Source organism: Henckelia pumila, chromosome 2 (assembly GCF_033568475.1).
Source record: "Henckelia pumila isolate YLH828 chromosome 2, ASM3356847v2, whole genome shotgun sequence".
NCBI classification, from domain to species: Eukaryota; Viridiplantae; Streptophyta; class Magnoliopsida; order Lamiales; family Gesneriaceae; genus Henckelia; species Henckelia pumila.
The window spans coordinates 188,832,761-188,855,687 of NC_133121.1; the positions used below are offsets into that span (position 1 = coordinate 188,832,761).

The following is a 22,927-nucleotide window of genomic DNA, read 5'->3' on the forward strand; positions in this document are numbered from 1 at the left end:
TAAAATTTAATTTATTATTATTTTTTTACGTATTTAGCATTATTTAATTAAAATTAAAATTATTTTATTATAAAATATAAATTTAAATGTAGATAATAATAATAATAATAATAATAATAATAATAATAATAATAATAATAATAATAATAATAATAATAATAATAATAATAATAATATGTATAAAATTGATTAGTGGGACCCTAAAAAAAGTTAGTTATTGGGTTTAGGATTGTGAAAAAAAGTAGTAAAAATTTTGTGTGAGATAAAAATGATGTGTTATAGTAGGTCCTACGATGAAGTTGAGTTTTTTGGTTCAAGACTGCGGATATCTTTACAAGGAAGCTTAGTTGTCTGACAACAACTGCTCTGACAATGTGACGGGGACCTCCATTTGGAGCTAACTCAGATCTACGGATCGGTGGCACGGTAGAGGAGATGCTATGATGCACCGAGTGATCTTCACCCGGTGCATATATATTCTAGCTTCATGAGTTTCACTGTTTTTGGGTGCATGGAATATTCCTCTTGTGATATTTGGGAAATTTGGTCTTGTGCACTTATGTCAAATAAATTGATTCAATGTCTAAAAAATGTGATTTTAAAAAAAATCAGTTTACCCAATAATATATTCATATATTATATAACCTTCACAGTAAAAACTCATCTTCACTAGCAAGAAATCAAACATAATTCACATATTTCAACTCACGATGAAACATATTTTCGTAAATCATTTTCTAATCAAAATAACAAAACCATAACCAAATCGTACTCTTATTATTTATAAAAGTTTGTCGTGATTAAGATTTAATGAGTCATTAATCCAAAACGACGAAGACAATCAAACGATTTTAGCCCATCATCTTTTAAAATAAACCAAAAATGAAAAACTAGTTTGGATCGACGTTTATATGAAAAATATTTATCAAAAACTGAATTTTTTAGAATTATTTAATAGATTTTTGTATGGATATATATATATATTCTTTACAGATAAAGAATTCAGAAAACACATATGGGCATTTCTTTATTTATAAAATTTTGTTTTGATAACAACAATTAAAATATTTAAGTTGAAAAAAGTTGGCACTTGTGGATCAAAAGCTTCCAGCCAATCATATTCCACGGACATGTATACACGCATATATAAATAGCTAGCGCACCAGCTTTAGCTTTCAGTCTACTCCGATCAATTAAGAGCGAAGCTATGTTTTCCAAAAATTATAATTCTAATAATAATATTATTCTCATGATTTTTCTGGTTCTCGAAATTATATATTTATTTATAATTAATGTTGGTACTGTAAATGGTGATAATTATAATCTCCCAAGATTCGAGCATCCGGCCAAATCCGACGGCTCTCTCGGCATCATGGTGGTCGGAGACTGGGGAAGAAAGGGACACTACAACCAGTCCCAAGTCGCCCTCCAGGTATGTATGTATATATTTTATTTATTTTTTACAGAAAATACAAAATTATATATTTATCTATGATGAGTATAATTACATGGAGAAATATCATCTTCCCTTTTTTGTTTTGAAAAAAGGTTGAAAAATAAATGAATGAGCTGACATGATTATATATATATATGTGTGTGTGTGTGTGTGTGTGTGTGTGTGTATTGGATGTAATTTGAGATATTAATTAATTTTGAAAACATAGGTAACTAATTGTTGGAGGGTCTCACGTGTTCATGTGAAAATTGATTATTCTGTCTTCTATATATGTTCACGAATATTCTGTTAAATTATATAGTGTATGTTTTTTAGAATGATTTCCGTCTTTTGTTAGGTAAAGTTTTAGTTTTTTTTTTTTTCAATCTATAAGAGTTTTTATATGGACCATATAAATATAATTTGATATATGAAATTGATCATTTTTCCATGGCCGGATAGTTTCTACATGGAAAAAATATTTCATATATATATATATATAGCAAACACAGTCAACTGAAAGTGAAATTTGATAAGTTAAGGAAGATACAACTGTTAAAGCACAAAATGACAATTCTTATTTTATATATAAACAATTTAATTGGTGTAAAAGAGAACTCGAATGATATTGTCTGGTGGAGGTTTTATATATATTTTTTATTATTTGAAGCTTTATTAAAAGGGAACTCACTCGTTGTCTGGTGGAGGTTAATGCGTATAGAGATATATAGATGTCCAAAAACTAAAATAAGTATTCTGACAATGTCGACTTAATTAATTTTATATTAGTTCATGCTTGTAAATTTCAATTATTCTTCATTCTTATTTTTTCTAATTAAATAAATTATTCTATATTGATATTAATTTACATATTCATTTGGTTTGTCGACTCTACTTGGAATTTGTCGAATTCGAATGTTTGTGGGGATGATTTTTCTATTTATTTATTTTCTAACTAAGTATATTTTCATTTCCTACAAATATGTAGTGATAATTAGGTAGTTTTTGCAACCTCTAAATATAACTAATTATGGATTTTTTTCACAAATTTGTTAAGAAAAAAAATTCTAAAATAACTTATTTTTAAAGGTTACAAACACTATCTTAGTAGGACAAAATGTCTTCGGAATCATCATAAAATTTTGGAATAATAAGTTGAAACCTTATTATATTAAATATCCTTTTAAATTACTAGTATCCATAGTACTCCTCGTTCATATTTCATTTTCAGGGTATTTATCCTTTTGGATCTAAAAGTCGGAATAATTTTTTAGGGTATGTTTGGATAAATACTTTAAAATATTTTTGTGATCAGTTAAACATGTTTAACTTAATGTATCTATTTGGATTAGATTTTTATAAAAAAAAAAAAATTGAAAATTATTTTATAAAAGTTCTCTTCAAATGTAAATAAAGATCAATTGATACATGTTTTTTTATGTTTTTAGAATTGAAAACAATGATGAAAACAATGCATGATAATTTTTAATTTTGAAAAAAAATTAAGAAAAAGATTTTTATTCTGAAAACGAATTTAAAATTTTTTTATAAAATATTTTTAAAAAACACTTTTATGAAAATGTTTTTTATATATGATTTTAAGCCAAAATAATGGGGACGAAGAAAGTACGTAGTACGTACCTGATTTGAGTAATTAAATTAAGGTTCCGTTTGGTTTCAAAAGTCTGGCCAAAAAAGCATTTTTTTTAAGTGCTTTTCAGTTAACAAGATGTTTGGTTGACTTAAAAAGTGCTTAAATAAGCACTTTTTAAGTCAAAATTAGAGCTTTTTTAAAAGCAAAAAATTGTAGCTTTTAAAAGCACTTATTTTAAAAAATCTCTACAAAATCCAAACGGGCTCTAAGTTTACTATAAACATAAATGCTTCATAAATTATTTGTAAACTTGTAAGATTTTTCATACTGCTGTAAACATTTATTTTTTCAAAATCCTAAATTTTGGTATTTATTTTGTTCATAATTTATAGAATGATCTTTTGAAAGCATATTAATTTGACTTTCAGATTTTTCATTGGTTGTGATTAATTCATCGATCTGTAAAGATTCATTGGAATTAGAATTTTCAAGTTCTGTATTTTAATAAAAGTCATAGGAATCGATTAAGATATTAAAAATTTTATTTAATAATTATTCGTCTAGTTTTAATTCATTAAAATTTTTATTTAATTTATAATAATTTGCAGTATGACTGTTTTATGGTATCCATAACATTCAATATCTTTAAAGGATTTTTTAGGACTTTGTTTGAAATTATTTGGTTTCCTGAAAGGTTTTTTTTAAGGTTTTTTTTATATGAAATTATTCTTTTGGTTTATTAAATTTCTTTTGATTTCTCCTAAAAAAATTTCTATATGGTTTTTTGTAATTTTTTTGACAATCTCCTGAACATTTTTGAAGAATATGATTTATTAATATTTATATCAAATTGTTTACAAAAAGTTCTCTATTCTTGTTTTGTTCTTTTTATTTTTCATTTTAAATATTTCTGTAGTTTTAAATCTTGACAGATTTTTAAGTCTTCATGTTAAGTCAGACTAATTAATTGACCATAATTAAGTAAATTCATTGTAAGATATTATTTTATTACTATTATTTTTTCTTATCTTTTATCTTCAAAGAGTAGTAGGTAAACATGCAAGGAATTTTTCTTCTAAAAAAGATTGATTAGAGTCTTCTCTGAGCATTATTCTTAGAGTTGGCATACCGAACCAAAATATCGAATTATCGTAATACCGTACTGAAATTTTTTCGATATACAGACATTTTTTCTATATACCGAATTTTTTTCGGGTATCTGTACGGTATCACTATGGATTTTTTTCATACCAAAATTTCGGTATTGGTACCGGTATAAATTATTTTCATACCTGTATTTTTGATACGATATACCAAAAATTCACCCCTAATTATTCTATTTATGAAGGTATTTTTGTACCATTGGAAATCACTTCATTTTTTACATTTTAGATTTGATAGTAAATTCAGTATTTTTATCTTTTAAATGTGTGGATCACCAATAAAATATTAACGAAATTTTTTGAAGTTGTATCAGTATTTTTTGGTGTTACATTAACATTTTTTGTTATCACATAATTAATTTGAATAAAAAACGAAAATTAAAATTTATAGTCAAAGCAAACATTAAAAACTTAATGGACCAAAAAGACTATTTTCACTTTAATTTTTTTATCGCTTTATTTTATGGGAAAATTGCTTTTTTGGTCCTGTATGTTTGTCACTTTGCGATTTTAGTCCTTTATATTTTCAGATTGCAGTTTTAGTCCGCTATCTTTATTTTTTTGGCAATTTTAGTCCTTTTTCCGATGTGGCGCTGACGTGGCACAAATTCAATGCTGATGTGGAGCTGACGTGTACAGTGCCACGTCAGCATTTTCGAAGAAAAAGGACCGAAATTGCCAAAAATTGAAACATACAGGACTAAAACTGAAATGTGAAAACATAAAGGACCAAAATCGCAAAGTGACAAACATACAGGACTAAATTTGCAATTTTCCCTATTTATTTACATAAATTTAATATTTTATTTAACAAAAATAAATTTAATATTTGAGTCATTACTCTCGAAGTTGCATTTACTTTAAATGACAAAAGCACACGAGGGATTCGAATTCCCCCTCGCCCACAACCGACTCAAAAGGCGATTGTATAAATAAATTATATCGTTATTATTAAAATAATTAAATAGGATTTGAAATAATGTTAAATAAATAATTATCATATTTATTTTGTGATAGTGTCTCACGGGTTAATTTAATATGACAAATCTCCTATCCTACCGATTGAAAAAACATGTATCAATTTTCAGAGAAAAACTCTTACTAGACAGTTTCACAATTTGTGAATCGGATCCCCTATTAATTAGATCACCAATGAAAAAATATTATTTTTGTGATAAAAATATTATCTTTATCGTAAATATAGACATGATTGACTTGTATCACGAATAAATATTTGTAAGACACATACTATATTTTCATTCTAAGTATGGATCAGTTTGATAATATTTAGGATTAATATAATGATTAAATGATGATTCCCAATTTTAATCTTTGATCATTATACATTGTGTATTAAAATTAAATGATAATTATAATTAAAAAATATTATTTTCATATTTTTATGTTATATATTTAATTTTTTTACATATTATTAAATATTTATCATTTATTAAAATTTTATATTTTAATTTTAATTCAATAAATACATACATCATATTTTTCTAAAGTTCTTGATATTTTTTTTAACATATAGATTTGTAATCATTCTCTTTCTTCTACTTTGTTTTTATAAGAAAACAAATATGTTATTTCTTTTCACATTAAAAGAATTATAAATTTAGCTATTCTAATTTAGCTAAAAGTAAATGTCAATTATAACATTCATTTATTTTTTAATTAATATATGAATCGATATATAATATAATGATAGGTTAAATGTGTTCGTATTTTGGTGGTTTGAGTTAAATTATATGGTGGGATTAAAAAAATCACATCAAATAAAAAGGATAAATAATAATTAATTAATAATTAGTGCTTTGGTGCACGTACGCATTTCATACTTGTACTGTTGTACAACATGTTTTTTTAATGAAAGCAAGTTAGTGTAGGAGCGAGCGTGTGTTGCTTTATCAAAAGTTATAAATGGTGGTAATTGTGCAACTCAAATCTTTAAAAGCAAGGAATATTATTGCATCCAACAATCTCCCTCTCAATAATTGCACTCCTTGCAATCATTGAGAATCGAACTCATGACATTGACTTTGATATCAATTGTAAGGTTGTGTCGCTTTACCAAAAGTTATAGCTGGTGGTAATTATGCAACTCAAATATTTTAAACCATACAGCAGCTCAAGCACCAGGGTTAATTCGATCGGTCTATCCAGCATGAAATTTTTTTGCATCCAACGACGAATTACATTTTCATAAATAAAAAAACCAAATGACATTTAGTGAGTAAGAATGGAAATGGGTCGGGTCTAAACCCGACCCCGCATTAAACCCAGCCCGACGGGGTGGGTTTAAACCCGACCAAGCGGGTATAGATGCGGATCCGGGGCGGGTCCTGGGTTTGGTCGAACCCGTCCCGCCAAAAAATATATATATTAAATATAAATATAATTATATATGCATATATATTAATAATATATAATTATATTATTTATATTAGATAATCAATAATTTCTCCTTTGAGTTTATAATATTTTTGGATTTAAATAATTTTAATATATTATGATATTTTTAATATGAAAATATATTATTATGATTTTTCGTTAGTTATTAATGATTATTTAAATTAAAATAATATATTTTAACTTGTAAAAATATTTTTTTATCTTAAATTTTAATATGACGGGTTTAACGGGTCTAACCCGCATTGGATCCGTTGGGCCCATGGGGCGGGGCGGGGCGGGTCTGGTCTCGGGTTTGCCCGAACCCGCCTCGTTGCCATCCCTATTAGTGAGTGTCATTTTGTTAAATAAGAAAGCATATAATAACTAAAAAAAGAGGAGATTATATAAAATGACTAATTTGCCTAATGATCTGGTTTTTCTGGAAATTAAATTAGTATATAATCGTAATTTCATCTCAAGCTTTATCAATTAATTAGAAAACAATTAATTAAATGATCTCTACTATAATAATATTGTAAGATATTAAGATAATTAAAACGGGCCACATATTTATTATAATTGATAAAATTTATAATAAACACTAGTCGATAGAATTTGATTATAAATTAAAATCAACTCTAATAATGCTAAGTAAACGTAGCCTTAAAAAAATGGGGGAAATTTTCTTACTTATTTTTTCCCATGTTCTACCTAAAACGTTCTGTAATTTCTGAACAAGATAGAATTTGACTATAAATTAAAAACCAACTCTAATAATGCTAAGTAAAGGTAACCTTAAAAAAATAAGAAAAATTTTCTTACTTATTTTTTTCCATGTTATACCTAAATCGTTATGTAATTTCTGAACAAGAAATTATCGAAATTAGGGATTTGAACAAGAAATTTCAAATTTTAAGAACTTGGGTCGTGATTGGTATCTTAGAATTTAACAGATTACGGTAAGAATGAAATTAATAGAATGAAATAAAAATTAAAGTGGAAATATATTGAAATATAGGTCCATTTCATCATAATGATTGATAAATGAAGAAATGACAATGAGAACAGCCATCCGCATCACAAGATAGTAATGAAAATTGTCATTCTCATTGGCGCCCTACGTACCAAACATAAGTATATAGAATGTGATGTGGATCCTAATTTCATCCCACCTACAAGTGACAAATCATATACAAGTTTAAGATTATTTATCGGAATATTTGGTTCGATATTATGTCAATACTTTTGTGAATCAAATCAAATTTTGAGCAGCTAAATAATCGAAAGTCTATACAGACCATATTATAAGAGAAAACATTCCTAGATTTTTTTTTAAAAAAAAATTCAATTTTGACCTTTTACAAAATAGATGGACATAATTATACAATTTAAATCTTTTTAACTGTAGAATCAATCATAACATGATTAACCATGTTTTGATTGATTTCTCAGTAAAGACAATCATTTCTCCACAACAATTCCTCTCCAATGCATGGACCATGGTTGCAGTCTACCTTGTTAATGTGCATATGGACGTTTGAATCCCAATGGCATCTTGTTAGATAATATATATATATATATATATATATATATATATATATATATATAGATATATATATATATATAGATATAGTTAGTTAGTTAGTTAGTTAATTTTGATCTCGTGCACATTAGTGCGCAGGAATTTCGAGAGCGACCACTAAAATAGTGTGTTTTGGTATTATTAGAAAAAAAATTGGGACCACTAAAACACACTGGTCGCTCACGAAATTCCTGCACACTAGGGTGCTCGAAATCAATATATATTATGATGAATTTTTAGCTGCCTAACCATGTTTCCCCACTTGGTCCGCGACCATTAAAATCCGGTAGTGGGTTTTAGTCACATCTTGTTATTTTTAAAAAAAAAAAAAAAAAAAAGATTAAATCCCGAGAGTGGAACAATGTATAAATCTTTTTTTAAAAAAATGTAAACATGTATTGTATATCAAAGGTGAATATTTTCATAATAAATCAAGAATATGATCAGCTAGTGTGTCTCTAACTTTTTTTTGTTTTGCTTTGTTTTTTTTAAATATTTGATAGATGGGTGTAATTGGAGAAAAGATGGATTTGGATTTTGTTATTTCAACTGGTGACAACTTTTATCCCAATGGATTGATCAATGTAAATGATCCAGCCTTTGATGAATCCTTTACCAATGTATACACAGCTCCAAGCTTACAGAAGCAGTGGTATAGTGGTAATTTCTGCACCCTCCTCTCAAATTTTCAATTTAAAAATTTTTGTATTGTAAGCTTATATATATAAATGTTATTCTTTTTTTTTTTCTTTATCAGTTTTGGGGAACCATGATTATAGAGGAGATGCTTTGGCACAATTGAGTCCTATCCTCAGTCGAAAGGATAGTAAATGGTTTTGCTTAAAATCATACATTCTCAATGCAGGTTCGCTTATTATTATTATTATTATTATTATTATTATTATTATTATAGTAGAGACCCTTTAATTAACAAATTTTCAATTAGTTAGTGATGTTTGAGATGTAATTACGATTATATCCTTACTTAATTCCCAACAAAACCAAAATTATTAGACAAATTATTCATTTTTATGGTCTCATATTTTTTTAGCCATTAGAGATAATCTTATTTATCAAAATGACACTAGCTATCTTTATTAATTGTATTTTTTAATTTTTAGATTGGATAGTTTTGTTTTTGTTTCTTTTAAAAGATTTCGAATATAAAGTTATCACTTTTAAACTTTTGAATCTCTTATTCATCATGTGAGTTTTAAAATAAAATGAAAATTAATTAACACAAAAAAATTTATGTATATGCACGTATCGCGTGCAAGGAACTCTAGTAATTAATTAAAGTTGCATTTGAATGAAAAATTTTGATTTGAAGAAAGATTTAAATAATTGATTTAAAATGACACACATCTTGTGTATATTTCAAATCCATCGTAACTATCATTGCATTTACATAGATTAGTATGGGATGATTTTGAAATTCAGCCAACACAAAATTCATCCCAACAATCAAATGAATTTTAAAATATATAACTTCAAATTGTGTCATCTAATTGCAACCTAAAGGTACATACACACTCGTATGTATGTGCCTGTGATTTAGGGATGTAAATGAGCGGAGCGAAGCCGAGCCGAACAGTATCAAGCTCGGGCTCGGCTCGTTTGGTAGATATAAAGGAACCAAGCTTTTATCATAAGGCTCGGGCTCGACTCGTTTAGTATATATATCGGCTCAGGCTTGGCTCGAGCTCGGCTCGTTTATCGTATTAAACGAGTCTGGATTGAGTTCGGCTCGTTTTCAGGCTCATTAAGCAAGCTCGTTAAGCAGGCTCGTTATACAGTTCGTTTTCAAGCTCATTAAGCGAGCTTGTTTTCGGGCTCGTTAAGCGAGCTCGTTTTCTGGTTTGAGTTCGGCTCGTTTTCGGGCTCGTTAAGCGAGCTCATTTTCTGGCTCGTTAAGTGGGCTCGTTTTTCGAACTCATATAGTGTAAATACAACACAATACATCACTAAAATTAAATTTTTCGTACATAAAAAAATGGCAAACCTAATAATAAAAAGAATATCCCAAGAAAGGTTTTGTATTTGAGTTTTTAAATAAAATCAAAATTTTATTATTTAAGTAAAATCAAGATTTTTTTATTTTAAGAAAGATTTAATTTAAATTTTAATATACTAATTTTTAAAATATTATAATTTGTAAATTTACTCAATGAATATATTAAAATGACTAAACGAGCCGAGTTCGAGAAACCATATAAACTAATATATATTCACAAACCAACAAAATGAGTCGAGCCCGATCCCGAATCCGAGCTCAATCTGACGTGCCACTAAACGAACCGAGCCCAAGCTCGAGCTCGAGCTGGCAAGCCGAGCTAACGCGCGAGCCATTAAAAGAGCCGAGCTAACGAGCCACTAAATGAGCCGAGCCCAAGCCCGAGATAACGAGCCACCTAAACTAGTCAAGCTCGAGCTCCTGTGCCTATTAATAAACATGTTCGCGAGCTAACGAGCTGAACATCCTTAAGCTCAATCGGCTCGTGAAAATTGCCGAGCTCAAAATTAAGATCGGCTTGGCTTGATAAGCTTAACAAACGAGCTCGAACGATCTTTTTCACGAGCCAAGTTCTGAATAGCTCGCGAACAGTTCGATTCGTTTACATCCCTATGTGTGAAGAAATTTTTAATGTCCGTTTCAGTTGAGGTTTTGAAAATTAGGAGTAAGTTATTCATGTCATCCAAAGGCCACCTAAAGGGTACTTTGAATTCAATTCCCCGGGTCAATAGTCTTTTAAACTTACTATTGTTAAAAATACAACCTATTTTTGGAAATTTTATGTTTACAACTAAGATCTAGAAATCATTAATTTTACTCATGGGATTCCCAAAATAATTCAAAAGAAAAATTATATATATTAGCAATTTGGGCACACTCGTTGCGTGTGTAACAAATTAAATAAATATCTATTATTTTTGTTAATTTTATAAATTTAACATTAATTCAAAACATAATTCCATAGCTTTGTTGACTGCAGAAACGAAATCCAAAATTGAAAAGAAAAACAATTGAATCACAAATTAAAATTGAAAAGCATAACAATTGAATCTCAAATTACAAATGACAATAAGAAAATAAGGATAAAATACAATAATAAATTTCATTCGTAAAAGTTTCATCGTACTTATCAAGTAATAAATTAAATATGGGGTATAAAATACAATAAGAAAAATGAGGACTCAATATTTAACCCAAACTACATTGAAATTTTTACAAAGCTTGTGCAACTCAACCAAATGTAGTTCTAAGCAATAAATTATGAGCGATGGAAAACAACCGAAAAGAATTTATATTTTATTGCTCTTCGGGAATCCAAGCAATTAGAATTTTTTATACGAAGTTTAAACTTGAAAAATTAAAAAGAAAGAAAGAATATAAAGGAACACGTGGTGTTTCAAATAAAAAATTACCAACATTAAAATATTTGAAAAATGTACGGAAGAGTAATGCAAATAGCAAAATAATTTTTAAAAAAATATCATTTGTATCCTCGACATACAACTTACACAATGTTTGTTGAAGTATGCTTCTATCAGATTGAATGAGAATAGAGAAGAGATCGGATCGAATAGTACAGATCAGATGAGTTCAATGATCAGATAAATTCATGGTCCAGATCGAGTACTGGGATCAGATCGAAGTGATTGTCAGATGAGTTTTCGGATGAGTTCACACAGATCGATTGCTCGATACTGTGACTTGGTTAGAAGTCAGATAAAGTGTCCGAGAAGCTGTGAGCTTGAAGGCAGGTCGATGCAGATCGAAGTACAAAAGCAGATCAGACTGATGAATGAAGGCTTATCGGGTTGGACCATGTTGACTTTATAATTGGACCATGAGTTACTGTTGACCTAAAGCTCAAGATGAAAGTCGGTGTAATTCTTTATATAAGCAGATGGAAACTGGCCGCAACATACATAACAGAAAATCAAATTTCTTCAGAATATATTGAGAGATAAGGAAGAGAGATTTCGGAGGAAAGAAAAACGAAGATTGTGGCGGGAAGAATTCAAGGCTTTAAGCTTGAATTGTGTCTGTATCTAGCTTGAGATTTTGTCTTAGTCCATCTCTGTAATAAGCTCTGTTGATTGAGCTTGGATTATTATGTTGGTGATTAATAAAATGGTTATGTTGCTCTCCCGTGGACGTAGGCAAATCTTTGCCGAACCACGTAAATACTTGTGTTATTTATTGCTTTCGCGTGAGTGTTTGAGTTTGATCTGTGTTCGTTGATTTTATCTTTTTTTGGGATTGTGTTCTTATGTGCGTGGTGAATTCTCGAATATTAAATTTTTGGATTGATTCCTAACAAGTGGCGCCGTCTGTGGGAATCCAAGTAAAGATGGTGGAATCAATGAAGTTTGATATTGAGAAGTTCACGGGCAAGAACGATTTCTCGCTCTGGAGAATTTAGATGCGGGCAATCCTGATAAAACAAGGATTAGTGGAAGCTCTTAAGAAGAAGGGGAAGATGTCTGATGAGATAAAGAACAAGATGAATTGCTCGAGAAAGCACACAGTGCGATTATTCTCTGTCTGGGAGATAGACCTCTTCGGGAGGTGGCCAGAGAAGAATCTGCAGCGGCTGTGTGGCTTAAACTTGAGAATCTATACATGACGAAATCCCTGGCTAACCGTCTATACATGAAATAGAGGTTGTATTCCTTTGTGATCAAGGATGAGAAGAACCTGGAAGATCAGATCGAAGAATTTACCAAAATATTGGATTACTTGGAGAATATTGAAGTAAAGCTTGAGGACGAAGATCGGACTTTGATACTTCTGAATGCTCTTCCAAAAGCATATGAAAATTTCAGAGATGCTTTGCTATATGGAAGAGAACAGACGATAACATTGGAAGAAGTTATGTCTGCTATTCAATGCAAGGAACTTCAGAGAAAGTCAAACACAAACACTTAATCACATGGAGAAGGTCTTATGGAGAGGGGCAGAAGTGATAAAAGGACATTCGATGGGAAATACAGGCCAAAATCCAGATCGAAGAGTCAAGGAAGATACCATAACAGAAACTTGGATAATATGAAATGCTATGCTTGTCAGAAGATTGGGCATCTAAGAAGAGATTGTCCGAAAAGGAAATGGAAGCAACAGGAAAAACCCAAAAATGATGGTACTCTGGCTGTAGCTACAGATGGATATGACTCAGCAGAAGTATTGGTGGTTTCTAAAGGTGATCAAAACCACGAGTGGATACTGGATTCAGGATGCTCCTTTCACACGTGTCCTATAAGATCTTGGTTTGAAAAGCTGGAAGAAGCTGATCAGGGCATGGTACTATTGGGGAGTAATCAGTCATGCAGAATAAAAGGCTCTGAAAATATCAGAATAAGGATGCATGATGGGATCGACAGAGTACTTACCAAGGTGAGGTATGTGCCCGAGTTGAAGAGAAACTTGATATCATTGAGAACACTTGATGCTCAAGGATATTCATTCAGATCAGGAGCAGGAAGTATCTCAGTATCTAGAGGATCTCTGGTTGTTATGAAGGCTGTCAAGAGGAACCTCCTATATGTACTACAAGGCGATACAATTATTGGAAGTACAGCAAGTATTCAAGAACAGCATGACAGAACCAAGCTATGACATTTGGGGCTTGGACATGTAAGTGAGAAGGGATTACATGAGCTGTCTAAATAAGGTCTGTTAGGTGGAGATAAGATCGAATCACTGGAGTTGTGTGATAGCTGTGCTCTTGGGAAATCAAAAAGAGTATCATTTGGTCAAGGAAGTCACACAACAGAGCAACCATTGGCCTACATTCATTCAGATCTATGAGGTTCTTCTCGGACAAAAACTCATGGAGGAGGCAGATACTTCATGTCTTTGATTGATGATTACTCAAGGAGAGTATGGATATTCATCTTAAAGATGAAGCATATGACAAGTTCAGAGAATGGCTGATGGCAGTTGAAAACAAGAGTGATCGAAGAGTTAAACACTTGAGAACAGATAATGGGCTGGAATACTTATCAGATAAGTTTGTCAAGCTATGTAAGGAGAAAGACATTACCATACACAAAACATTGGCAGGAACATCATAGTAGAATGGCCTGGCAGAGAGAATGAATAAAACTCTTCTGGAAAGGGTCAGATGTATGTTGATCAATGTTTCTCTACCTAAGTCCTTCTGGGGAGAAGCATTATCTAGTGCGTGCTATTTGGTCAACAGGTGTCCATCCAACGCTATTGGTTTCAAGACACCAATGGAAAAGTGGAGTGGAACACCTGCAGACTATTCAAACTTGAGGATATTCGGATTTCTTGCATATGCTCATCTGAAGCAGGACAAGTTGGAAGCAAGGGCAGTCAGATGTATATTCATTAGGTATCCAGATGGTGTGAAGGGTTATAAGGTTTGAAACCTGGAGTCAAGAGGTCCAAAGTGCTTCAACACCAGGGATGTGAAGTTTGATGAATCCAAACTGGGATATAAAATGAATACAGATGGAAAGGACAGTCAGATCAGTGAGAATGTTAAATTACCGATTGAGGTGGAGTCTTCTGTGCCAGATGAAGGGTCAGAAGAAATGCAAGATGAGAATGTGATAACGATTGATCAAACAGAGGATTTGAGTACTTATAATCTTGCAAGGGACAGAACCAGAAGGGAGATCAGAGCTCCTAAGAGGTTTGGTAAAGCTGATCTGGCTTGGTATGCAATTACAGTAACTGAGGAGAGCCGAATACATATGATGAAGCTATGGCGAGTAAACATAAAAACAAGTGGATTGAAGCTATGAATGAAGAGATGAACTCACTTGAGAAGAATCAAACCTGGACGTTAGTAGATAGACCGAAGCATCAAAAGACATTGGGATGCAAGTGGATCTATAAACAGAATGAAGGAACTACTGGCATAGATCAGATCAAGTATAAAGTAAGATTGGTTGCAAATGGTTTTGGTCAAGTAGAAGGAATAGATTTTAATGAAGTCTATTCTCCGGTGGTCAAACATTGTTCCATCCGGATTATGTTAGCACTGGTGAACCAGCTCGACTTGGAGCTTAAGCAGATGGATGTTAAAACTGCATTTCTACACGGTGACCTGGAAGAAACCATTTATATGGAACAACCAAAGGGCTTCATACATCAGAAAACACAGAAAAAAGTTTGCTTACTGAGAAAATCATTGTATGGACTGAAGCAGAGTTCGAGGCAGTAGAATAGGAGGTTTGATGAGTTCATGATTGGTATTGGTTTTGTGAGAAGCCAATATGACATATGTGTCTATCTGAAGAACGATGATGGGCAAGTTATTTTGTACCTACTAATTTACGTTGATGATATCTTGATTGCAAGTAAAAGTAGGACGGAGATATCATCCTTGAAACAACAGCTCAACTCAGAGTTTGAGAAGAAAGATCTGGGTGAAGCGAAGAGAATTCTGGGCATGGACATAGTGAGAAACAGGAAAAGGCAGGAGATTCATCTGAGTCAGAAGAACTATTTGAAGAAGGTTGTTCTGCGGTATAATATAAATCAAGAAAAATCTGTCTTGACCCCTCTAGGACAACATTTGAAGCTATCTGCGAGTCAGTCACCTGAAATGAGGAAGACAAGACGAAGATGGCTGGTATTCCATATGCTAGTGGAGTGGGGAGTCTCATATATGGAATGGTGTATAGTAGGTCTGATCTGGCATATTCAATCAGTGTTGTGTCAAGATTTATGGCTAATCCGGGTACATATCATTGGGAAGCTCTGAAGTGGATTCTTCGATATCTCATAAACACAACTGGTTGGGGTTGAAGTTCGAAAAACAACAAGATGAGATTGATCCGGTAGTTGGATATATGGATTCAGATTTTGCTGGGAACTTAGACACTAGAAAGTCGTTGACTGGATATGTGTTCACCTTTTATGGCACAACGATCACCTGAAAGTCAAATCTACAGTCAGTGGTTGCCCTTTCTACCACTGAGGCAGAATTCATAGCAGTTACGGAGGCCATAAAAGAAGGATTGTGGTTAAAAGAAATGATAGCGGAGTTGGGTGTAAAACAAGATCAAGTTGTAGTACACTGTGACAACCAAAGTGCAATACACTTGACGAAACACCAAGTCTATCATGAACGATCGAAACACATAGATGTAAAGATGCATTTCGTCAGAGATGTGATTGAAAAAGGAGATGTGATCCTTGTGAAGATAGCATCAGAAGAAAATCCTGCAGATGCTATGAAGAAGTCACTGTCGTATGCTAAGTTCAAGAAATGTTTGGACTTAGTTAATGCGATGATTGAAAATTAGCCAAGGAGGCTAGGATGGAGATCAACATTCAACCTGAAAGAATCAAGGTGGAGATTGTTGAAGTATGCTTCTATCAGATTGAATGGGAATAGAAAAGAGATCGGATCGAATAGTACAGATCAGATGAGTTCAATGATCAGATGAATTCATAGTCCAGATCGAGTACTGGATCAGATCGAAGTGATGGTCAAATAAGTTTTCGGATGAGTTCATGCAGATCGATTGCTCGAGTACTGTGACTTGGTTAGAAGTCAGATGAAGTGTCCGAGAAGCTGTGAGCTTGAAGGCAGGTCGATGCAGATCAAAGTACAAAAGCAGATCAGACTGATGAATGAAGGCTTATCGGGTTGGACCATTTTGACTTTATAATTGGGCCATAAGTTACTGTTGACCTAAAGCCCAAGATGAAAGTTGGTGTAATTCTCTATATAAGCAGATGGAAACTGGCCGCAACAAACATAACAGAAAATCAAATTTCTTCAGAATATATTGAGAGAGAAGGAAGAGAGATTTCGGAGGAGAGAAAAGCGAAGATTGTGAAGAAAAGAATTCAAGGCTTTAAGCTTGAATTGTGTCTGTATCTAGCTTGATATTTTGTCTTAGTCCATCTCTGTAATAAGCTTTGTTGATTGAGCTTGGATTGTTCTGTTGGTGATTAATAAAAGTTGTTGTGTTGCTCTCCCGTGAACGTAGGCAAATCTTTGTCAAACCACGTAAATACTTGCGTTGTTTATTGTTTTCGCGTGAGTGTTTGAGTTTGATATGTGTTCGTTGATTTTATCTGTTTCTGGGATTGTGTTCTTACGTGCGTGGTGAATTCTCGAATATTAAATTTCCGAATTGATTCCTAACAATGTCTATCAAGTTTGTAATGTTATTTTTTGTTTAAATGGATTAATTCAAAACATAATAAAATAATAAAACATAAACCATAAAAATTAGGGATCTAAACTTATGAATTGACGTTGGCTTAACAATGCCATGAATGAGAATCTTCGAGTTTTCGATTTTATTTCTTCAAATTTGATGAACACACAACAAAAAGGTTCATATAAAGAATAATAATCTTAAAAGAAATTGATAAACTGTGGTCAAATCTATAAAATAAATGCAACGAATGTGGTGAAAGAAGATATCAATCTTAAATTTTTTTTTAATGATTTAAGTATGATATTTCTATAAACACTCTGTTTGCAAGCATGAAAAACATGTAGGGAACTTACTAGCTACCAGAAAAGAAAAAAAAAACAATCAAACAAACAAAAAAAGAAACAAACAATTTAAACCAAGAAATAACAGCAAATAATAAATTATATGCTTGGCCATTATAAATTACTCAAAATCCATGGAAACAGATTCAAGAAATATAAAGATATATTATCGTGTCAATTTAGAAATTCAAAGTTATTACTATATATATATATATAAAAAAAGAAATTCAAAGTTACTATTCTCCAATCTTGCACAAATTTCACCAAATCGAATTCCTATCTTAAAAAATATAATCGTACCGAAATTATAGTACCCAAACCAAATATTAGTGTATGTCATTGGCAAATGATGAGGACGATTTCATTTCTGAAATGGAGAAATTGGAATTTTGAAACTAACAATCTAGCATCTTTTTTATAAAAAAAAATCAAAAATAATAAAGTTTACTATGAAGAAACAGTGAAACATAGAAGAGAGAAGTTGAAATCTGGATGTGTCAATGGGATGATCCAGTTTCGGAAATTGGGGAGTCAGATAATTGAAAACCGCTGTATACGTGTTTGAAGGAAATGCTTCAAAAAGTGAAACAAAAAACATGGAGATGAAGTGTAATATTGAGATATCTAAACACAAACCAAGCTGAATTATATTGGTATGTTGGATAAACTGTTGATTGTCTTGCAATCACATATTTGATGTAATTATTGATCATAGATAAAAATAAGGATTGATTAAAAGTTAGATAACTCATTGATAACTCATCAACCCATTTTATCTTTGATTAAGTTTATCCACATGGATTATAAAAGCAATTTACAAAACCATCCCTTCAATATAAATAATGAAAATAAATAGGTTAATAATTGAGAGAGAAAGAAGGACATTTTGGTCAATCTAAATTATTTCTACTAACTTATCTCACTTTTAAAAATCAAACATAAAAATAACTATCAAATACATACTTATCTTCTCTTATCCATCACTTATCAATCAATATTTTAATCCAAGAGTTATCTCATCTATGTACCAAACGGGACCTAAATAGTTATTAAGAGTTCCCGTCTTTAATAATATAGTAAAAATAATAAATATATATACATACGGTGATCATCAACTGTGGGATATTTTTATGTTATACCTAAAGTATTTCTCCTCATATGATGTGATGAAACTTAAGTCATTAGATCATCAATATATGATGTCAACTTCCATATAAATGTGAGACTCACATGATTTAATGATATTGAAATATGTACGTGGAGAATTATTTTTGGTGTAGGATAGACTAATTCCCCACAGTGGCCGAGCATCTACGTGATCAACGATTAAAATGATGTCCACCTAATGAATGTACATGATGTCACCTCATCGATGTTTATATATATATATGTGTGTGTTTTTTTATATATATATATATTGAAAATAAAATTGACGTTTTCGATTATCAGATATAATATTCATCATATTCAAATGCGAATTATGTTTATTCAATATATTATTATTATATTTGATTTTCCTCATTTCCCCAATTTTTTTATCAGAAATCGCGGAGTTCCTTTTCATAGACACAACACCATTCCAAGATAAATATTTCACCAATCCTGGAGATGAAGTGTACGACTGGAGAGGGGTGCTTCCCAGAGACAAATATATTTCAACCCTCTTAAAGGCAAAATTGATATATCCTCTAAAAAAGATTAAATTCAATGTGGAAAATATTATTCTTTAAAGAAGAAATTATATGGAGTATTTAATTTTTCAACTGATGAAATGAACTTATTTTTCTCAAAATAATTTAGGATTTGGAGTCAGCACTAGTAGAATCATCGGCAAAATGGAAAATTGTAGTTGGCCACCACACAATTAGAAGTGCTGGGATTCATGGAAATACTCAAGAGCTCGTGCAAAAGCTCCTCCCAATCCTTCAGGTATAATGCAATTGTAGAACTTTTAGGAAAAGTTTCATTCATTCACATTTTTTTTAAAATAAGTTCAATTTTGAGTTTTGATCCACCAAGTTTTAAAATTTGATTTTGATATATTTATAACTATTAATTTGCGGCTATTTTGATCCAATTGATTACATGGTTGTTTAATGCGAGCGATGAATGAACCGTAAAATATTTGCAGGCAAACAATGTGGACCTATACATAAATGGGCATGATCATTGCTTGGAACACATCAGTAGTATAGATAGCCCACTTCAATTTCTAACCAGTGGGGGTGGTTCCAAGTCATGGAGGGGTGGCTACAATTGGTCAAATCCAAATGAAATGAAGTTCTATTATGATGGGCAAGGTTTCATGACCATGAAAATTACTCAAACTGAAGTTGACATCAACTTCTATGATATTCTTGGCAATGTCTTGCATCAGTGGAGTGCGTCGAAATCATTGATCTCCACAATTTAGATTGTATATTTTGCACAATGTAAAAATATTGTGACTCCGCGATCTAAACAATCATTTGTAATATATTATCCAACTTTTGCCCCATTTTAATGTTTCCTACATCCTAGATGCCCCCAAAGACTTCATGACGAGGGATGCTTAAGTAGATTTTGATTTATTCGTCTAAATTCAGCTATCTTAGTGCATAATCATTTCATTATGTCTTCCACATGAGATAGGAGTATTACACTACTACATTTACAGCTCGCTCATACAAGGTGAAAGATTATTTTTATTCTACTTATTCTTATTCATATAAAGGATATTACATTGATAGATGAACCTTTTACCTCCGCTGTCTCCAATTCTGATGCTTTCCAATAATAAAAGTTTGCAAAAAATGTTTCTTTTTCATTCATTAGTAAGCTTCACTCGGGAAAAAAGAACCACAGAATGGATGGTTAATTCATCACCATGACATATTAACCGGAAAATAAATAAAATACAAGAGGGCTTGTGTAGACGTTATTATTTGATAGACAAATATATATGTTTTGGTGACATTTGACAAAATAATGATCAAGCCGAATATTAAAACTGCCGAATAAGTTTAATTGCACAAATGATTAAGATGGTGTTTCGTTAAACTTATTGAAAACAGTTTTATAAGAATATGTAAGATCTTAAAAGTTGTTTTAGGAGCATATAAGTTATCAGATCTTACTTTAAAAATAAGTTGTTAAAGTGTCTGGATGAACTTATTTTCAACAACTTAAAGATGTTAATGTGTTGGGTATTATAAGATTTTTTTAATTTTCAAAATTTCCAAAAAAAAGTATAATACTATATATGAAAGTAATGCAAATAGTTATATATATATATATATATATTATATATATATAATATATATATTATATATATATATATATGGATAATTCCCAATTTGGTCCCTCATTTTTGACTTCATTCCTGATTTGGTCCTCCGTTCTTACATCGACCCAATTCAATCCCTCGATTTTCATCGTGTTTTCGCAATTGGTCCATCCGTCCAATTAAACGTCAAAACTAACGGGAATGACTTGCTAAACCCGTTCAAACATTAATTTTGACTTCTTCAACCCTTAAACCCATCTTCCTCAATTTCTCTTACTCCCACGTTTCTCTTGTCCAAATGTGACGGTGCATGGCCTTCCCGCATCTTAGGGTTTGAGATTCAAATTCTTTGAATCTCTCTCTTTCCCGTGGATTTACTGTGTTATGATTTGGAGTTGGTCTCTCTTTCCCCGTGGATTGAAAATTTCGACTGAGTACACACGCATTTTGAAGGTAATTAATTTGTTAAATGGAAGTTGCGTTCGACTTTATGAAAGTTGTGGAGTCATAAATGTAACGACTGTGAACGAAAATGGTGGATTTTTTAGATTTGATCAACGGATAGCTCTATTTTTCTCGATATATATTTTCTTTTCATCTTGCGTAAGTTATTCCTACACTTGATTCTTATTACTTGCTGATATTATGATTATTTTTTAGTTATATTTGAATGGCTCATGATATGATTGCAAGTTCACTTGCAAAAACAAGAACGTAAACAATAAAAAAAAATTCAGTTTTCATTATACATAAATGTTTTTACGTACGTATATATGACTAAATCTCTTCATAGAAAAGCATATCCAAGCGTATAAAGTAATGCTATATATATGTTTAACAATAAGAAAATTTTTTGCTAACTAAATTCTGGGCAAAAGTTTCTGAAGATTGTAGGGTGATAATATAGTATAATCGTAAGTGTCTTGATTGCTCTTGGACTAATATACAAGTAAACAAATATTTCTAGCTATTTGTTCCAAATGACATATTTATATGCAGAGTTCTTAGCTTAGATGAATTGGTAAATAATGATCTTGAAAATAATTTTTTGGATCAGCAAGTATGCAAAATATGCTTTATATTTTAAAAGTACTTCTCATTTAATGTTTGTTGGTTTTTAGTTAGTTTCAAAAGTTACATATATCAAACTTTAATTATTTTCAGGTTTGAAAATTCTAACGGAAGGTCATTTACTGATATCACACATGATTTCGCCTTGATGAGATTTAATGGCTCAACGTATTAAATCTCACTTGTACCATAATTCAAAAACCAGTGTTTGTCAAAGGTGGTAGAAATTACACCACGATATCCCGGCTAAGATCAGCCTCCAATGTTCAAAGAAGAGAAGTTCAATCAGCATCTCAACCAGTTTTCTCGGTATCAAAGCCTAACACTGTACCAAATTTCTCAAATAAGAAGAAAGAACTTTGTCGCAGGCTTCGGTCAACAAGAAATGACCATTACTGGATTTTAGGGAAAATTGTTTTTTTGGTCATTTATATTTGTCACTTTGCGATTTTAGTCCTTTATATTTTCAGATTTTAGTTTTAGTCCGCTATCTTTATTTTTTTGGTAATTTTGGTCTTTTTTCGACATGGCGCTGACGTGGCACAAATTCAGTGCTGACGTGTACTGTGTCACGTAAGCATTTTCGAATAAAAAGGACCGAAATTGCCAAAAATCGGAACATGCAGGACTAAAACTGAAATATAAAACCATAGAGGACCAAAATCGCAAAGTGACAAATATACAGGACCAAATTTGCAGTTTTTCCCTGGATTTTATGATTAGAATCTTTGTTTTTCTACTCTTGGATGTGATTTGGTTAGAAGTACTATGATTTGGTCAACCTTAGGTTGGATGTGTTTTGGTTAGGTTGGATGTGTGTTTTGGCTATTTTTGTCCTCTCTATGATGTTAGTTCTTCTCTAAACCGTGGTGAAAATGCTTTGATTTCACTGTTTCTGACAGTTATTGTGCATGTATTTATAT

General features: G+C 31.3%; 1 protein-coding gene across 1 annotated transcript; it reads left to right on the forward strand.

The window, feature by feature from the left end:
• Positions 1-1,199: 1,199 nt before the first annotated feature.
• Positions 1,200-20,189, forward strand: LOC140882850 (purple acid phosphatase 4-like). The gene is made up of 6 exons (XM_073289067.1): positions 1,200-1,432; positions 8,672-8,828; positions 8,926-9,033; positions 19,211-19,338; positions 19,469-19,597; positions 19,800-20,189. Exons 1-6 carry the CDS (start codon positions 1,208-1,210, stop codon positions 20,079-20,081), a joined length of 1,029 nt encoding a protein of 342 aa, XP_073145168.1. The 5' UTR covers positions 1,200-1,207; the 3' UTR covers positions 20,082-20,189.
• Positions 20,190-22,927: the final 2,738 nt, after the last annotated feature.

Coding starts and splice junctions, on each gene's coding strand:
- LOC140882850 (XM_073289067.1), top strand. CDS start 1,208: ATGTTTTCCAAAAATTATAATTCTAATAATAATATTATTCTCATGATT. Junction 8,829..8,925: donor ACAGAAGCAGTGGTATAGTG/GTAATTTCTGCA, acceptor TTTCTTTATCAG/TTTTGGGGAACCATGATTAT. Junction 19,598..19,799: donor AGCTCCTCCCAATCCTTCAG/GTATAATGCAAT, acceptor AAATATTTGCAG/GCAAACAATGTGGACCTATA.